This window comes from Phalacrocorax aristotelis, chromosome 2, assembly GCF_949628215.1.
Source record: "Phalacrocorax aristotelis chromosome 2, bGulAri2.1, whole genome shotgun sequence".
Lineage (NCBI taxonomy): Eukaryota > Metazoa > Chordata > Aves > Suliformes > Phalacrocoracidae > Phalacrocorax > Phalacrocorax aristotelis.
In genome coordinates, this window is record NC_134277.1 from 68,874,820 (window position 1) to 68,892,572 (window position 17,753).

General features: G+C 38.1%; 1 protein-coding gene across 3 annotated transcripts in view; it reads left to right on the forward strand.

Annotated features, from left to right (window-relative positions):
- Positions 1 to 17,753, forward strand: part of KIF13A (kinesin family member 13A) — a 119,320-nt gene that overhangs the window by 58,741 nt on the left and 42,826 nt on the right. For 2 of the 3 annotated variants that reach the window (XM_075083945.1, XM_075083947.1), the window contains 8 exons: positions 6,291 to 6,383; positions 6,872 to 7,052; positions 8,072 to 8,159; positions 9,485 to 9,619; positions 10,150 to 10,262; positions 15,424 to 15,535; positions 15,933 to 16,145; positions 17,138 to 17,248. In XM_075083945.1, the coding sequence (XP_074940046.1) occupies positions 6,291 to 6,383; positions 6,872 to 7,052; positions 8,072 to 8,159; positions 9,485 to 9,619; positions 10,150 to 10,262; positions 15,424 to 15,535; positions 15,933 to 16,145; positions 17,138 to 17,248 (1,046 nt within the window). The remainder of the gene's footprint in view (positions 1 to 6,290; positions 6,384 to 6,871; positions 7,053 to 8,071; positions 8,160 to 9,484; positions 9,620 to 10,149; positions 10,263 to 15,423; positions 15,536 to 15,932; positions 16,146 to 17,137; positions 17,249 to 17,753) is intronic. The other variant, XM_075083946.1, reaches the window with a different exon arrangement.

A 17,753-nucleotide genomic window follows, 5' to 3' on the forward strand; every position in this document is an offset into this window, starting at 1 on the left:
CTCTAATGAAGACAGCAGAGAGTCTGGAGCACAGAAGAGGAGTCAGCTTTTTCACAAGACCTTTGTGGAAGTGGTGCTTCGGTTTCAGATACTGCGAGAGATGGAGATTCTTCTAACAACTTGATATCCTAGCATAGAGATTGCAAGATGCAGAATCCCCTCTGAGTTGTTCTTAAGTCTGAAAATGAAGTGTTTATGTTGAAGTACTTTTTTTTTTCAAATCCAACCAATTAGCAGGTAGAGGATTACTCTGAATAGTGAGGCTGTGTGTTTCTGAAGAATTCATGGCTACATTGTTCCAAGCAAGGTAGGGTTGCAAACCTCTGGGTTTGTGCTGATCATCCTCACACGCTAGCTCCTTGGCCTTTTTTCTGATAATTTAATTCTGAAAGACATAGTTGGGTGTTTAGCCTCTTATCTGACAGGAGGAAAAAAAAAAAAAGGGCAAAAATAGGTCAATGAAATAGTTTTTTGAGTCGGGAGAATAATTTGGTTATAGGACAGAATGAGTTTGCCTTGATCTGGAAAAGGGATGAGCTTCGCCTGGTAGGCTATAGGAGAGGTATTTTGAGAATATGCAAAATAGCTTCTTACTACCATTTGTTTCTTGACTTGAATGGGTCAAGAGTCAGTTCATGGGTGAGGACACACCTGTTCACCTTGAAAAGCTCACAGACACAAATAACAGCTTGGTATTTTGGTGAAGGGGAAGACACTGAGAAATTCTCAGAGACGAGAGCAAAGAATTCTTTTTGCAAGGCTGGACAATAGCAAGAGCCCATTGAAGTCTGCAGTGAAGTGGATTTTTAAAAGGAAGGCAAGAAACCGTTCAGTTTGCGAAGGATTCAAGAGATGGTATAAATAACTATAGTAGCACTTGGGCAGGTCGGTTGCAAGGACCCCACGCTGTGTTGACTTGACCGTGGATTTTTCTTAAACTCCCCAAGCTGCATCATGTTTGGTCTGAAATGTCAGAACTGTGTTTTTGCAGGCTGCATTGTCCTGAGACGCTAAACACCTGACACTGGCCTAAGCTATAATTTTATATGAAATACATACATGCTTACTATTGATCTTCCAGTGGCTGTTTAAAAAGGAAACAAACCAGGCAAGTGGCTTAAAGAACTGTACACTTTGACTCTTGTGAAAGATTATAAGTTGTGGATTTTGAGCAGACAGGGGTGTCTGTCTCTTTGTAGTTCAAGTGTGCCCATTTAAGCTGTTATGTGGGAGGCTTGACGACTTCGGTTTTTAGAGGAGACCCTACATAGTATGTAGGACTTAATTTAGTGTCATACAGCTGACACCTGACCTTTACATTTTGGGGGAAACTTAGTTATTCAGTATAATTTTAGCACTGTAGGGGTCAGGCACTTAAAATGTAGATGTTGTGGTGTCTAATTTTAATCCACCTTTTGGTGGATTAAAGCTTTGAACATTAAAGACCCCAGTGCTTTATCAGTACTTTAGTGTTACGCTGCTGTAGTTAGATGATGCTAGCTGTTGTGCTTTTAGGTTCTTAAGGTGAACCACAGGCATCTTTTTTCCAATTTTAGATTCTTTTGAAACTGTTATCTAGCTAGCACAGCTTTTAATAGTTCTGATCTCCGCAGATCAAGTTTTAACTATTAAATTATTGAACCAACTGCTATTTATTGCTGTCCAGATTTGCTTATTAAAGTGCTCTGAGTTAGAGATTAAGCCATAAAGAGACTTGACTTTTTGGTGTTGTATGTAACAAGTTATTTGGTTCTAGCTATTTTTGCCATGTAAGGGAGGGAGTTTCAGGAACGGCAGCGATGTGTCATAATGTTACAGTCATGACCTGGTTGAATGAATCTGTGCTAATATGAGACGATTATTCCTATTTCAGAATGACAAGTTGTTGTGAACTAGAAATACTAGACATCTTAAAACCAGACACTGAAACTAATTTTTGTTACAGTGCATCTTCAATGTGTCTGTCACTAAATGAGCAGATCTTAGGAAAGACAGTAACTGTTAACTGCCTTCTTAAAAGGGAGTGCTGTTGGAAAGGGTGAGGCCCCTTTCCTCCCCTCACTTTTCTTCCCTCTCTTCTGTCTGCTCTCTGTCACCAGTCCAGTGAACTTGAGAATGTTCAAACTTTATTTGTAAAAAGCTTCATTTTGCAGATTGTGAGGACAGGTCCTACGGTTCCTCTGCACCGTGTAGGTTTGTTTCCTTGGGAACACTTTCAAATTGGATCTCCTGATCTGGGCTTCAGAAACTGTAAGGGGATGGTTTGGGGGAAGAGAAGGGGCAAGAGCAGAGAGATATGAGAGATAATACTTAAATATCTCATTCTGAAAATGTTGCGTGCTGTATTTTTGCATGTCAGGGTGTGTGTTTATCTTTCTATTTTCAGGGACTTTTTATTATCTTACATATTTTCCAAATTTAAATGTTTTAATAATTTATGCTGTCTCAGAGATTCCAACCAAGGTTTTTCACGTGTAGCTCTGTGGGTAGATAATGTGAAGGTTTTATTTTAGAATTGTTAGTAATTTAATAGCCACTATTAATGTGCACTTCCATACTTTGCTACCTTTACTTTGTTCTACAACTTTTCCATTGAAATACTCAGCCATTTCAGTAGGTAGAGAACATGTGAAAAAACTTTTTAGCTTCGAAGTGCTGTACTAAACGCCCTTGATGCATGGTCAGCATGCACAAGCATGGCATTTGAAAATTCCAGGAATACATGTAGGTTGAAAAGGTAAATCTGAGAGGAGGATAGGTTTCTTTTAGGTTTTTCAGGTAAGTCACAGATAGCATTTTGAATGCTGAAATCTTTAATATCTTTAGTATGGTTATTGCTAAAAAAGAAATTTTTATGTCAGTTTGTGTGTTTATGGAAGAATGTCAGAGCATGTCAGAGTCCTGAACATGTGAAAATATTCAGTCCTAAAAGATGATGGAAAGATTCTTGGGTTAATCTGCTGGAAATCAACTTCTGAGGGGCTGAGAGTTACTAATTTGATCTTTCTTAGATGTTTGTGCTGTCGGCATGAGGCTTGCGGTTGCGCTTGTCAGAATGTGCAGATAATGGCTTGAAGCTATGAAGGCAGTTACAGCTGTCTGAAGGTGGAAAAGGTTTCTGTATTTTCTTTACGTTGCTTTCCAGTACATCTTCAGAACCGAGTGAGCATCCACCAGTGTTTCTCAGGTTTCGATTAGCGGAGCATCCCTAACACTGGGTTAACTGGGTTTCCCGCCTTGTAGCATTAGGGGCGCTACCACATGCGCAGTAACTAGAATTACAGAGCATCCAGCAACATTGTCTGATAACCTTTCTCACTGTGTGGTTCCAGGTTAACAGTCTTGCTCCTTAAAGTAAAAGAAACAAGATTATTTAGACTGTAGTCTGCAAGAAGAGTTCACCAGGCTTTGTTCCCTTTTCTTCAAAGGGATGAGCAGACAGGAGGACCGGGCCTGTGAGAATTAGCAGCTTGTACACTCATCCTGGGCTCCCTGGTGACCTTGGGTATGCTTTTCCCAGACTGACTGACTGCATGTCCATCAGTCTCCTAAGGCGTGCCTATGTTCTGAGCAGATGATGGGAGGACAGGATGGGTGTCTTTTAGTTGCCTCTATAAGAGGCTATATGGTCTTAGCCAGCTGGAAGATTGGGAATCCCTGTCTTAAAGACAATAAAGATTGGTGTAGGGGAAATCTTTCTGTTAACTAAATTTTTTTTCCTGTATTTTTCCCTTTTTCTGGAAATTAAGTTAGAATCAAGTTAAAACCCCTGTTTACCTTTTTAAACACTAGGTATCTGTGGAAGAAGAGTCCTGTAAACAAGCAAAAGTATTAATTGCAGGTGATATAGGTTTATTTAGCAAAACAAGAATGCAGTAGACAATGGAACTGCATTATTTTGTGGACTGTAAGTGCATGTAGACATAATTCTTTAGAATACAGATTTTGTAATCACTTTGCACACCCACTATTAAATTAATGGGAGAAGCAATAAGGTTGCTTAATGAAAAATATCAAAATCTCGTGGTTGATAACGATGCTAACCTCAACAGTGCACTAGGTTAGCAAATGCATAAAATATCCGTAATTGAAGTTTAATATCTTGTGCTCTTTTCTGTGAGTGCACTTTAAACCAGATTATTTTCTCCCATGATAATTTGACTGGTTACTATAAACATCACTCTTTAGTGACCCATTTGTCTATATTTATATTGCTGAGCTCTTAAAAACTGTAATAAACCCACAATTTTAGAATTATGTATCAGTGTCCAATTGACTTTCAGTTTTAGTGTTGACCGTTTGAGAATTAAATCTCCTCTAAAAAATAAAAACCCAGCTTTGCCTGTGAGATTCGAACTGGGTTCCTTTCCTGGTATTTAGCAGTAGGAGATTCTGTAGGTCATCTGGTCATTATCATGACTCTTCGCTGTTTTATAACAGTTTTTGATATCTGTTTTTTCCTGGGAATTACGGAGGAAGTTACAGTTTTATTGCTGGTCAGACGTGGGTAATAAGTTTTTTCCTCTTCTGACAAATGGTTTTATTCTCCACTCGCAATCGTTGTGGAATATATATGCTTTTTGTCTCTTAATAATTATACTCAGCTTCAGTCTTTGCTTGATTTTTGTGTTCTTGCTCAGCAAGATGGTAAGTGGCTCCCTGCCTATATGATCCTTGGTAACTTCAAAATGGGCTTTCAGGAGCTGGTTGGGAAGCAAATTTTTGTGTATTGTACATTCTTATTAATCTTGTGCTGATATTTTCTCCATTCATTCTTCAGTAGTTTTACATGCTCTATAGCTATTTCCCTGCTAAGCAGTGCTCTCTCAACGTAGATATAATAAAATGACCCAATGATCATAAGTCGAATGAGAATTGAATGAATGTGCGTGGGGAAGGAGATGGAGTTATTTCAGAGTACAGCATATTGTCCTCTGGTTTTAATTCTTGTATTCAGCATTTCTGAACTGTGTTAATCCAAGGAGCAATACCACTTTGGAGTTTTAGAAATTCAACTGGAAAGATACACAAAGACCATTTATTTGATAGGGCATGGCTGCACTCTCTTTTCCTTTTACAGCAAAAGAAACATTAGGTTAAAGGAAGATAAAGGTAATGCACTAACTTTTAGACCTGTTTACATGTCTGTAAATCATTCCAGAGGTTTTTCTGCAGGATTTATCTGGGCTACCAATTACTCAAAGATCACGGAGTATAAATATTCTCATGCAATACATAAATATATATGCCAGTGTGCTCCATTTTGAGGAATATGGAAGTCACTATTGCATCCACTGTACAAAATAGTTTCAGCAGTTGCCAGAAGAAATTAACTTACCAAAACGAGAGATGCAGCTGATCATAGCTGTTCAGAAAGTCACCAGGCAGTGAATGTAAATTTAAAACTAAACACCAGAAGGTGTATAAATACTGTCTTTAGCTCAGCTCTGTTTGTTTTGGGCATACACACAGCTGGTATAATTCTCTGATCAGAACTCAAAGCAGACAACCCGTTGACCCTCTTCGTGGTGTACAAATTCCGGGCTTTCCTATTCAAAAACCCAACCACTATGCCTGTTTTAATCTCCTACATCTAAAAGATTGAAGTGCATCTGAAATCTGCCTGGCACAGGGAGACAATTTTCAGATGATGAAATTCTGCAGCTGATGTTTCAAACTATGGATTTGCTAGAATATATCCCCAAACAGTTCTGTTGAAGTCTTGCAGCGTCCTAATATGCGCTTTCTGCCTGAATGTCATCAAAATGCTTTTATCGTGGTTCCGGCATCACCTTGCCACGGGGTAAATCATAATAGCTTATGGTGAAACTTGAGGCCAGTTCCCAAGAGAGCAACCACTAGTATTTCTGGTATGATATTTGTTCTACCTCTAATATCCTAGTTCACTGGTGGATTTCATTGCAATTCTGTTACAGAAGCCTTTTGGGTATAGTTTGTGATTAAATAATGTATGTTAATTGCAAAATTTACACTTAAATAATAAAAAATGTAGATATCAATGTTATTTTCTAAGCATTCAACTTATATGACACATTTTGAAGAAGTGCTTCCTTCACAGGAAAATCAGCAATATATTTAAACACAGAGGTAGCTGTTACACTAGTTTCAGGCAACAGTTTTGAACTTGTCACTCAGTTGTATGTGAAATCATTTGTTCATCAGTGCACTCGATAATAAAAAATAATTTACAAACCTTTTTTTCCCCACTTTCAGTACATTTTAGTCTGTTTCTCAATTTGAAATAAACTTCAAAATAATTATTTTTATAGGTCAAGAAGTGGTGTTTAAGTGCCTTGGAGAAGGAATTCTTGAAAAGGCCTTTCAGGGATATAACGCTTGTATTTTTGCCTATGGACAGACAGGTGAGTCTCCTGTGTAAAGGGGAAGAACACTTTTGTGCACGTGGGAAGAACAAAACATAAATATTAAGCTAGATAGTATTTAAAAATTTTATTCAGAAATACCATAATGTTAAATGTCAAACATTTAGCACAGCCAGTGACAATGTAAAGTTATTAAAGTAGCTCTCTAAATATGTTCCTGCTTTTTGGGGCTACTTTCAAAGCCTGAAAGGAGTAGTTCATACCGTAGGCTCATTCGATCTTTTGAGTTTGTGTGTTCAAAGGGGTCCCAAGTAATGGCCCTGCCAGAAAGAAAACTTTAAGATAATGTCTTTTTGTTTACCTGTACCTTGTAGTCCAAAGAGCCAGCTATCTGTCTGCAATAGCCCATCAGGTTGTTCTGTTATGTGCTTCTGAGGAAACAAAAAAATTAAAATGTGTGCTTCGTGAACGAACGACCAGCTCAGAAACTACAGTCTAAAGCATTTTCTTCTCCTTTTTTCCTTTAGGTTCAGGAAAATCCTTTTCAATGATGGGCAATGCAGAGCAGCTGGGTCTGATCCCACGGCTCTGTTGTGCTTTATTTCAGAGAATCTCTGTGGAAGAAAATGAATCTCATACTTTTAAAGTCGAAGTGTCCTATATGGAAATCTACAATGAGAAAGTTAGAGATCTGCTTGACCCAAAAGGGTGAGTAGCTTCACTGTCCCTGACAGCCTTCCTCGTTTTTGTCTGAAACTATGAAAGTAGAAATTGCTTTTGGAAATCCTTGAGAAGGCTTTTTCAGAGTGTATGTTTATATGACTTCTGTAGAAAGCATCAGGTATTAAAACCAGAAAGAAGAGATTGTCCATGTAAAGCTTGTATATGAAGTAGTAATCAGTGTGGATCAATTTAAATATTAGGATACTATCATAATGATGCAAAAAAATGCTGTATGTGGTAGTTTACCACCAGAAAGCAAGACTATGTACAGGTAAACCCTGAGGTATTTTTACCATATGATCCAGACCCTATTCAGGTAAAAATTTTCATCAGCTAGCAGTTTGAAGCTTATTTACAATTTGTTCTCCTGGTTTAGACGTTGAACTTTTTGAATGTGGAAGGGTAACACCTCAGAATATACTCACAGCACTCTTCCTTCCGTTTTGTCTACACAAAAATACTGGTTAAGCTCATTGGCTTGGAGATGTCTAGACAAGAGGTAGTTTGATAGGGGGTTTTTTTGGTTGGGTTTTTTTTTTTTTTGGCTGAGCATTGATGTATGTGGTATATATTTTGAGTCTTAAACATAATTGCACTAGGTGAAGAAGTATGCAAGTTAGGTAAAAAGGTATATTTGAGACCTACTTGATACATGTTAATAAAGTGTGGAAAATGCAAGGAGAATTAAAGCTTTAGCAAACGGCTCGGGGGAGGGAGGAGGATTTTTGGTTTTCTTTTTTTGTCAGAATTCTTTCTGCCAAATAGGCATTTCAGGTTTTGTTCCAGACACAAATACTGGGGTGGGATGGTCTATAGATTAAAACCAGTTAGATTCATTTGAGTCTTTATTGTTTGTTTGAATTAAACACGATTCTGGAAGAATTTTTTCCTCCTGTTACAATTGACTTCTGCTTCATAGAAGATTCTTACTTCATACTACAATTTTTGTTTTTCAATAAAGTTCACGCTAGTGGATTGTGCATAAAGTCTACTTTATTCCATAGGAGTCGGCAGTCCCTTAAGGTTCGAGAGCACAAAGTGTTGGGACCATATGTAGATGGCCTGTCTCAGCTGGCTGTTACAAACTTTGAGGTAAATCTAAACCAATTACAAGTTTATAAATAACACCTGTGTACATAAGCAATAGGAATCTTATAAGCGATAAACTAGTGTCTATCCAGACAGTTTGGTTCTAGAGTGTTTATGGTCTCTGGCAATCGCAAAACTCTTATCTAATTCTTCAGGAGTATCTATTTCATGTAAAAGTATTGGTTTGCCTTCATATTGCTTAAAAATATAATAGCGGTATCTTTGTTTTTCAGTTTTCAATGCATATAGTATACACCAAGAACAGAATGTTTCCTTAACACAGGAAATACGAGGCCCCCAAAATAAGAATATTAGTCTTCCACCATGAACCCCTTTGATTTTCTTGTTGAATACGACCTCTTATTTTATACAGGTATATTGCATGAGGAGCTACAACATGGCTTATATAATTTGTAATTTAAATCACAACAGCATCTGAGCCCCCTTGAGTTACTAAAACACATTCAAATAAATCAGTGTTGTAGAAGCCTGTGAACTGCTATAGCTACAATGGTGGAAATAAATTAAAGCAGTGCAGTTTTATGAATGGCGCAGGCCTTTCTTTTTGTGAGGAAGCTGATTTGGAAATGTTTTTTTAAGAATGTTTGTTCTTTGTGTAGCATTATGTGGGAACCATTTTTCTTTTTTTAATGGGGATTTTTATGTTTTTGAAGCATCTATGAATATTATGGAGTCATAAAAACTACTTTTGCAGCTTTTATGGTGAATTGTGTAATTTGAAAGCAGACCTTCGTTCACATTCTAGGAAATTTTGTCCAGAACTAACTTTTTTTAGCTGATGACTTTTATGAAACTGTCCTGGGAGACTCAGCAAGCACATATGTATCAGACTTGGCATAGTCGTCTTTGTTTTTACTATTGTGGGAAGGTACAGGCTCCGAGTGAGGTAACGCTTTGAGCCAATTAAGTGAAGGTAGTATTAGTGCAATTCAGTAGGAGACACATTGTGTTCACTTGTATAAGTAGATCTGTGCTGGCCTGATTACTGGCATTAAACAATATGATTTGTAATGTGGATGTTTCCAACATATTTCAGCAGCAGATAAGGAGAAGGCGCACTGAATGTAGTTGCTGGGCTTTTAAGCACAAAGCTTAAAACAGAGATGTGATTTAACATCGTTCTCTGGAATTATGTACCCTCTGTACCGATGCATCTCAAAATGTGCAACGAATATTCTCATTACTTCTACCTTCCCTTCTTCCTCTCTCCTTGCATGTACACGCCCTTCTATCTAGATGGTGACTTTGTTCAGCAAGCACAATACTTGCTTTTATCCTAGCATCATTTTTCACTCTTTTTGCTCTAGGATATTGAGTCACTGATGTCGGAGGGAAATAAATCACGAACAGTTGCTGCAACCAACATGAATGAAGAAAGCAGCCGTTCTCATGCAGTATTCAACATTATAGTGACTCAGACGCTTTATGACTTGCATTCTGGTGTACGTATTTCCATTGATTAATTTATGAAGTTGTGGTGAATTCCTCTTCTGTCCTCTTATCTGTTTAGCCGTGGTTCTACTTTTAATGTCATGGTGTCCAGTAATCAAAGCAATATTGACAAGACCGTAAGATTGAGAGAATCCTGGAAGAGTGAGGAAGCACACCAGATAAAACAAGCAGTTGGATCACTTTTTAAGATTATATTGCCACCATGAAACCTGTCTTAGGTCTTAACTGTTGCTGAAGTTGATATATTTTAATGGCCTACTGTGCTAGCAGGGTTATTGATGTTAGCACGCAGCTGATTCTTGTTCGTTAGTGCTTCAGCCCCTTACAGTAAAATATATGATTGACTCTTAAAGAGCTATAAAAACTCTGACAGTCCCTTCTTCTCTCATATCTTGAATTTGATACTTTAACACACATTATTATGAAGAACAGTGTTTCACGGTACCAGTGTCGGATGTGTTAGCAGTTTGTGCCGATGTTTGTTTCTTAGCTGTTGTTCTCCCATGTCCCATCTGCACAGAATTCTGGAGAGAAGGTCAGCAAGGTCAGCCTGGTGGATTTGGCTGGGAGTGAGAGAGTGTCCAAAACAGGAGCTGCAGGAGAGCGTCTGAAGGAAGGCAGCAACATAAACAAGTAAGACATTGGCATACGCAGGTTGCAGAGTTTAATCTTGTAAGAATCACTGTCGTTTCCTCCTCTTGGTCTGCTTGTCACAAGTCAGTTCAGATGGTAGACCTTGTCAGAAGCAGTTCGATATGGCTTTTTCAGCGGCTCTGTGCTAAATACCATGTGTTTCATTACATTGGCATAGGGACCCTGATTCATATTTGACTCAGATGAGGGCTATATGAATTTTATCTGGAAAAAGTGACAGCAGCGCTCTTTAATTAAGCATATACCTTTTGTGATTCATTTATACACCCTGTCCCCAGGCTCATGTGTTTGTGTCATCATCTGCTTAAGGGAGAATGCAAAGTTGCAGAGTTGAATGGCTTTGTTCCAACATGTATTAAAATAGGTTAAGAGTATAATTCACAGTTTAAGAAAGTCAGATCAGAATGAAGCCGTGTTAGTTTAGCATTGCCTTGAGCATTTGCATTCAAGCAGTGACAAGTTTCAAGGCACTCTTTTACCGTAATTACTGTGTTAATGCCCAAAAGCAAGAATTTAGCTCGCTATTACCGCTGTGTTAAGTATACTAATTTTCCTGGGAAAGAGAGAGTTCAACTGTTACATTAAAAGCTACTGCTTTTTCAATTTAATTTTAAAATGTTACAAAATGTTTTTATATTTTACGTTAACAATGACAGCACAAAGTATTTTGAACAGCATTCATACTTAAAATGATTTTAAATTACCTCTTTTTAGAGTCTGAAGATGTTTGCTCTTTCTAGCTTAATTTCTAATCTACTTTGTGTTCAGTGCATCATATTGGTAGCCACACTGGCATAGTCCTTGTGAAACAAAATGGTGTGTCTCTGTTTCCCTAATGGCAGGTATTGTACCTTTACCCCTCAGGTTACTAGTTAAATTCAGTTGGTTTTATTAGAAACTGTATTTGTATTTTGCATAAGCAAAGGTGAAATTAAGTGTTTCTTTCTAAATCTTGGGGAAGAATTCAAAAGTCAACTCTCCCAATAGCTATTAACAAATTGCAAGTGTAGCTATAGATAAAAAAAGACTTCCCTTTTTATCCTATTAGGATGTTTACTCAGTATTAAACTTCTATGGTATCGATGCAGTAGGGGAAGGCTGTTTTGCTCATGATGAACCTTTTTGACAATACAGGACTTCAGATGCAAGCACCAAACTTTTTGTAAAAGGTATTTTAAAAAGAAAAGTGGACAGCTCTACATTTTCCCATCAATTAAATTATTATATAGTATAAATCTGTGTTACTTCGTCCATTTATTAAGTATTCTCTATTTGAAATCTCTTTGGAACTTGTAGGCAAAACAGAATTATTAGTGCTGTGCTTCATGTCTTCTGTTAGATTTTTGCTGTTACAGTTTTCCTCTGGTTCTTCTTTAAGTGATGGGAAATGTGAAAACGAAAGCCAAAGCTTTAATGAAGTCTGACTTTTGCTGAAAGCCCCAAGATTGGTATATGTGTCTTATCAGACTAGTTCTTCAGAGAACATTGTGTATGATCTTGTTTTGGGTGTTACGCACCTTACTTACTAGGGAAAGGCAATAATATTTTCTGGAGTGATACGGTGTGCCTAAACCATATACCTTACTGTGTCGGCTCCCTTTTAAAATTAATTTTTATTCTTTTATAAAAAAGCAGTAACTTGGATTGGTAGCACGTGCTGTGTTTAATGAGATTAAAAATGGAGCTGCTGAAATTACCTAGCAAATGAATTTGCTGCTTGCACTAGGTTTCATTGCATTGAAGAAGAATGTGGAAATAATATGCCTGTTGTATTTACAAGGCAGGGAAAATGTACGCTCATCTGTGCATACCAAAATGGTGTAGTTTGACATTCAGCCAGTCTCTTCAGGTTTCTCTGCTCTTTGTTTTCTGCATGAAACCTGGCTAGGGCTCTGGTAGCTGCTGCTTCCGTCCCACAGCTCATCCTGTTGTAAACACTCTTTCCTGTCTTGGGACAGCATGTTGCAGAGGGGAGGCGATGGATTGCTCTCCCGCTTACGGAAACAACGGAGAGTTGTGTCATTTTGTTAACATCTTCATAAAGTTGTAATAAAGATTACTTCTGTTTTTTCTCAAAGCTGATGCAGAGTTGCCTTGGTGAGGGTGCTGGGTGCCTGCTCTTTATTATCCAGGTTTTTGACGGACTTGTCATACCTCATAGGAAAGCTGGATGTGCTTGTCCCTCCCCAGGATGTGCTAGTTCCCAGGCTGAGAGTAGAAACACAGGTGCTTAAGAACCCTTTGTGGTGTAGACAAAGAATTTCTACAATACAGTAGTAGGAGGAAGCAGAATAAACAAGCTGTCAATTAGCGGCGAAGAAAAATACCTTCTGTGAGCAGTCTGCAATTTTAACTCTGATTAGTAAAATCATAGCTGTTGTCATTTTGAGAATGCAAAAAGAAGCCTTTAAAATGTAGGCGGGGGGAAGGAATGGGTTGGGACAGGTCTGACTCCAATCTGATTTTAGAGAGTTTTTTTGTATTCAGAATTAACTAATAGGAAGGTGGATTCTACTCGCTGAAGAATTTGGTTATAAATTGTGCAGAAGTAGCTTGAATGGGTGTCACTTGGGGACAGAGTTGGCTCAGGCCAGTGGTGGGAGTGTGTGAGCTTCCCGCTGCCCACTAGCAACGGCAGCCTGGTCATGCCTGAGGAATAGGGATAAAGAGAACAGAAGTTGTGCAGAAATGGCACTTTCCCATGCTCTTGCATCACCTAAGTTCACTCTGCTGCTTCTGAATTGCCTCAGTCTGCCGTGTGCTATGGGCTTAGGCCTTCTGGTTGATTCATTATTTAAGTAGTGTGAGATAGGATCAAAGTAATGATGGATCTCTGATGCATCATTTAGCATGAAGCAAAGCAGCCGATGAGTCCTGTAATTACTTTGTTGGGCAGCCATTTCTTTTACTGCTTTCCTCAAAGTCTTTAAAGAGCTTTGTATTATGAAATCTCAAGTAGAATATATAAATACTCCAGTTTGGCTTTTATTGCAGATGTTAACAGTCTTACAATAAAATCAGTATTTATAAGGAGCAGAAATAATCTCACATCTTTTAATCCTGTATTAATAAACTGTATCTTATAATTTCCTGTTTATTAAAATGCAGTGTCCATAACTCAAATTGGTGTTGCAGCCCTGTTGTGAAATAGCTTTCAGTGACAGGCCTTTTTGAATCCCTGTTCTTCCAATCTCTGTTTTGACTGTCCTTTTCTTCCCTCTCCCTCAGTTTTTTGGCTTTGGTTTTCATGTTTCCCGTCATTTAAACAGGAACCAGATGAAAACAGGCCAGGGTGAATTTTGGGGTTTTTCTTTTTTTTTTTTAAACTTTATGCTCCTTGAGGGTGGACTGCATTGGAATTGTGCTGGTGGTGCTTTTCAAGTCATGTTGTAGGAGGTTGCTATGGAGCAGCATACAGCATCCTACTGTTTTTTCTCACATGTTTAGCATGCTGTCGTCCCCATCTGTGGAGACCAGAGACTGGAGGCAAGAACCAACTCCCCCTCCCTATCCTCCTCCATAAGCTTTCAGGGGTTGTTAGGCTTTTGTTTAACTCAGTCTAAAGCTAACTGTCCTTTTTGCTGTGAATTTTTCAGATGTGAGTTGGAAAGTTATCCTATAGACAAATTTACAAAATAGAGTGCTCTCTTGGGAGATAAGATTGCCTAGCCTCTCATTAAATTTATTTTTCTTTAATTTTGCCTTCTGGTCTATGCTGTATCTTCATACCACTTTGTGCTATATGCAATATGGGACATCTTTTGTGACACATGTAATGGTTCTTGTTACCTTACCCTCAGAGGTCTTCCTTGAAATATTCTGCAACATTTCTCTCATTTTCTAGATGTTATTTCTGAACCACTGGTAGTTTCAAGCAGCACTAAGGCCCTTTTACAAATATTGTGCAAACACGGCCTACCAACTAAAATAGTACTACTACTTTGAAAAGAAATCTCAAATGGATGGAGCGGAAGAGTACAATTAAAGATTTATTTGACTATCTAATTGTCATGCTGCTGAAGTTTTCCCTGGTAGTTATAAAGAGTAGCTGGATAATTGGGCATGAGTATGATGGAGCAGTGTGCTCTTGGGCTTCAGTGCTGTCTGTTTTAAAACCCTTTAGGCATCTGTTTAATGTTCTCAGGCTCCTGAACCAGCTCATTACCTTAAACATACTCCCCCATGAGCCCCGATGTCATTTCACATTTACACAGGGTTGTATAACAATCGGGTAATATAATGCACATACGCTTTGCGTAGATTGCTAATACAGTTACCCCTGTTGGTGGAAGTGGTATGTGTACCAAAATGAAGAGTTATCAGTGTTTTCTTCACGATTCTAGAATGGTGTTTGGGATGTGGCTGTCTGCTAAGCAGTTTGGTGGCTTTTCTCTTTCATGCCTTGCAACGTTTTTGTAACTAGGAGATTGTTTGGTCTATTCCCCCAACAAGAAGCCAGTGAGGCTCCACCTCAATTATAAGTCAACCCATTTGTCAAGGGATCTCCTAATCTGTCTCTTCTGATGATCAGTCTTCCATTGTCATGTGATGACTGACTAGTTGCTGGTTCATCAGGCAGACTAGTTCTCCTGGTCCATAGCTGGCTTTGTCCTGAGAATGCCTCCTTATGGCTAAAGAATTGTTCAGTTTTAGTCTGTTGTTGAGACAGTGCTCTTAAAACATTGCTTCTGGAGGCAGGGGATTCTTGCTGTGCTGCCAACACTGATTTGTAACAGTGTCACAAGGCAGTGACCAAGATAGGTTTTTAGTCTCTGAGAAAAGGTAGATGTTTAATCAAAAGCAGTGATTCTCCATGTACTGAAGCAGTCTGCTTTGCACTTTTCAAACTATTTTAAATACCCCAATATTTCAACTTAGTTCCTGGAACTTGGTCTTAGTACCGGATGAGAAGAAACACTGTAGATACCTGGTTTTTATTGCCCTGTTTGGAGCAGGACAGTGTGCTAGCTGATCTCCTGTCATCATTTCCAACTTCAATTAATCTGATATTTTAAAAATTCGATGTGAAGTTCTGCAAAGCATAAATTAGACTCTTTAGAAAATCTCCTTTTCTGTGTCTTATTAAATCTACATTTGGAATATGTGTTAAAGCTGTTCTGCTACTGTGTTGCATTTATAGATCGCTTTCAACGCTGGGCTTGGTTATATCATCACTTGCTGACCAAGCAGCAGGGAAGGGGAAAAACAAGTTTGTGCCTTACAGAGACTCTGTACTCACTTGGCTTCTCAAGGTAATTAATATTTTCTGTTCACAGGGTATCAGCTTACTAGTTTGTAGGATCATTGTAGCATACTTCTGTGTACATGGACTTATCTTTTGTTTGTTTGTTTGGGGTTTTTTTTTTGTTAAAGAGATGAGCTAAGGAGCTCTCATAGCTCTAAGTATTTCCAAGTAATATGTACAGCTAAGTGTATCTTGTGTTAATTCTATGTGAAGTCCTATTTGGCTGTTTTCAGTTATAGTGGAATCAAAGGTGGCTGGAGATGTTCATGGATCATACTGGTTAGTTCCAGAGCACCTTTCAGTGTCTAAATAGTAAGCTTTGTGTTTTAAGTATCTCTGTAAAGACATTGTATATTTTCAGAACAATTTTTAAGTCTCAAACTTTCTGTGGATGCACCCTACAGGACAACTTGGGAGGAAACAGCCAAACTGCCATGATAGCCACTATTAGTCCAGCAGCAGACAACTATGAAGAAACGCTCTCTACTCTGAGATATGCAGACAGGGCCAAAAGGATAGTTAATCATGCTGTGGTGAATGAAGATCCAAATGCTAGGGTCATCCGAGAATTACGTGAAGAAGTTGAAAAACTGAAAGAACAGCTCTCACAAGCTGAGGTAACATTATTCACAGTACAATGTAAACTGAGTTTCCCAAGAAAATCTCAAACTCTGGCTGGAAGACTTCTTTTTAAGTCTTACAAAATGAGGAAAGGAAGGTAAATTTGTGTGGTGTTTAAACTTCATGTTCGTTTTAGGAGTAGTTTTCATTGTATGAACAATTCCTTACAGGCTGAAATGGGAAAATCTGCTTTAAGAAAAAGGAGCCATCCACTTTTTTTGTAAATAAAAATCTGTTCTAATCCCATATTTTAAATCAGAAATTATTATTATAGCATGCTCTTAATTATGTTAGTGGACTGTCGCTGAACACAATCAGTAGGAAGGTGTCCAAAGACTTACAAATTTTTTTAAAAAATATTTTCTTTTATAGCTTCTGTTAAAAACAGTTATACTGAGTTATAGGCCAGCCTGTTGAATTGTTACTTGGCACTGGATATATTCAAACCCTTTGCTTTTGTTTTCTATTGTGAAATGAAAAGCCTGTGTTAGCTCCAGAGCATGCCTGCCTTCAAAGGTAATCAACAGGGTCACTCTGAAAGCTTTAATGCAGCTTTAGGAACACTTACGAAACCAAGATAGAATGGAAGGCTAAATGTCAAGAGGAATTTGTATTTGAAACTACTGTTGGAAGAAAGACTTTGCAGTTGAGCATCAGACAGCTAAGACTTTAAGTTTTTAAATATTCAGATAGTCTTATACAGACATTGAAGCTTGAGTAGCCACGTTGAGATTCTGTTGGTTCCCTTAGTCTCTGGAGCTATGTTGATCTTCAGGTATTTGAGATCTGGACTCGTTATAGGTTGATTCTGTCCTCTTCCTTTGCAAGTGACCTGTTTCTTCATCTTTTGCGGTGAAAAACCTGGGGATATAGTTTAAATCTATATTTGCTGCATTTCATATTATGTTGCTGTGTTCAGTTTCCTTGTGCAAGAAGATGTTGCAGTGGGAAGAGTAGCTGAAGGTTTTTGCTAATTTCTATCTTCTAGGCCATGAAGGCACCAGAACTGAAGGAAAAATTGGAAGAATCTGAAAAACTAATAAAAGAGCTAACAGTCACCTGGGAAGAAAAGCTAAGGAAAACAGAAGAAATTGCACAGGTATTTCAGCAATTTTGAGGAGGAAAGGCCAGATACTCATATAGTGCAAGTCAGCTGAATGTCGTGAGCATTAGTGGACTGTGCTGTCTTCTCCACCAGCTATTCAGAATTCCTCTGGATTCTTGTCTTTTCCCCTGGTTTCTAGTTGGTGGTTGTTGCTTTTTTGTTGTTGTTTTAAGTCCAAATGTCATTAGAAGAAATGGAGCTGTGTCATGATATAATTGATAAAAGCTAATAATTGATTTTAAAACAAAACATCAAAATATGTTTGGGCAGCTCATTTATGTATAAGACCACAGTGGGATCCTGGATGTGTTTCCCTTGAAGTGACTAAGAAAATGAAGGATTACAAGAGGATCAGAATTTTGGCAATATTTGTTGCTTTTGCTTGTAGTGACTTCTTAACCCGAGAAGGAAAACGCGTACATGTATTCACTAATGTTTGTTCATTAGTATTGTACTTAAAATAAGACTTCTGGGTTCCAGTGTACTTTTCCATCATTTC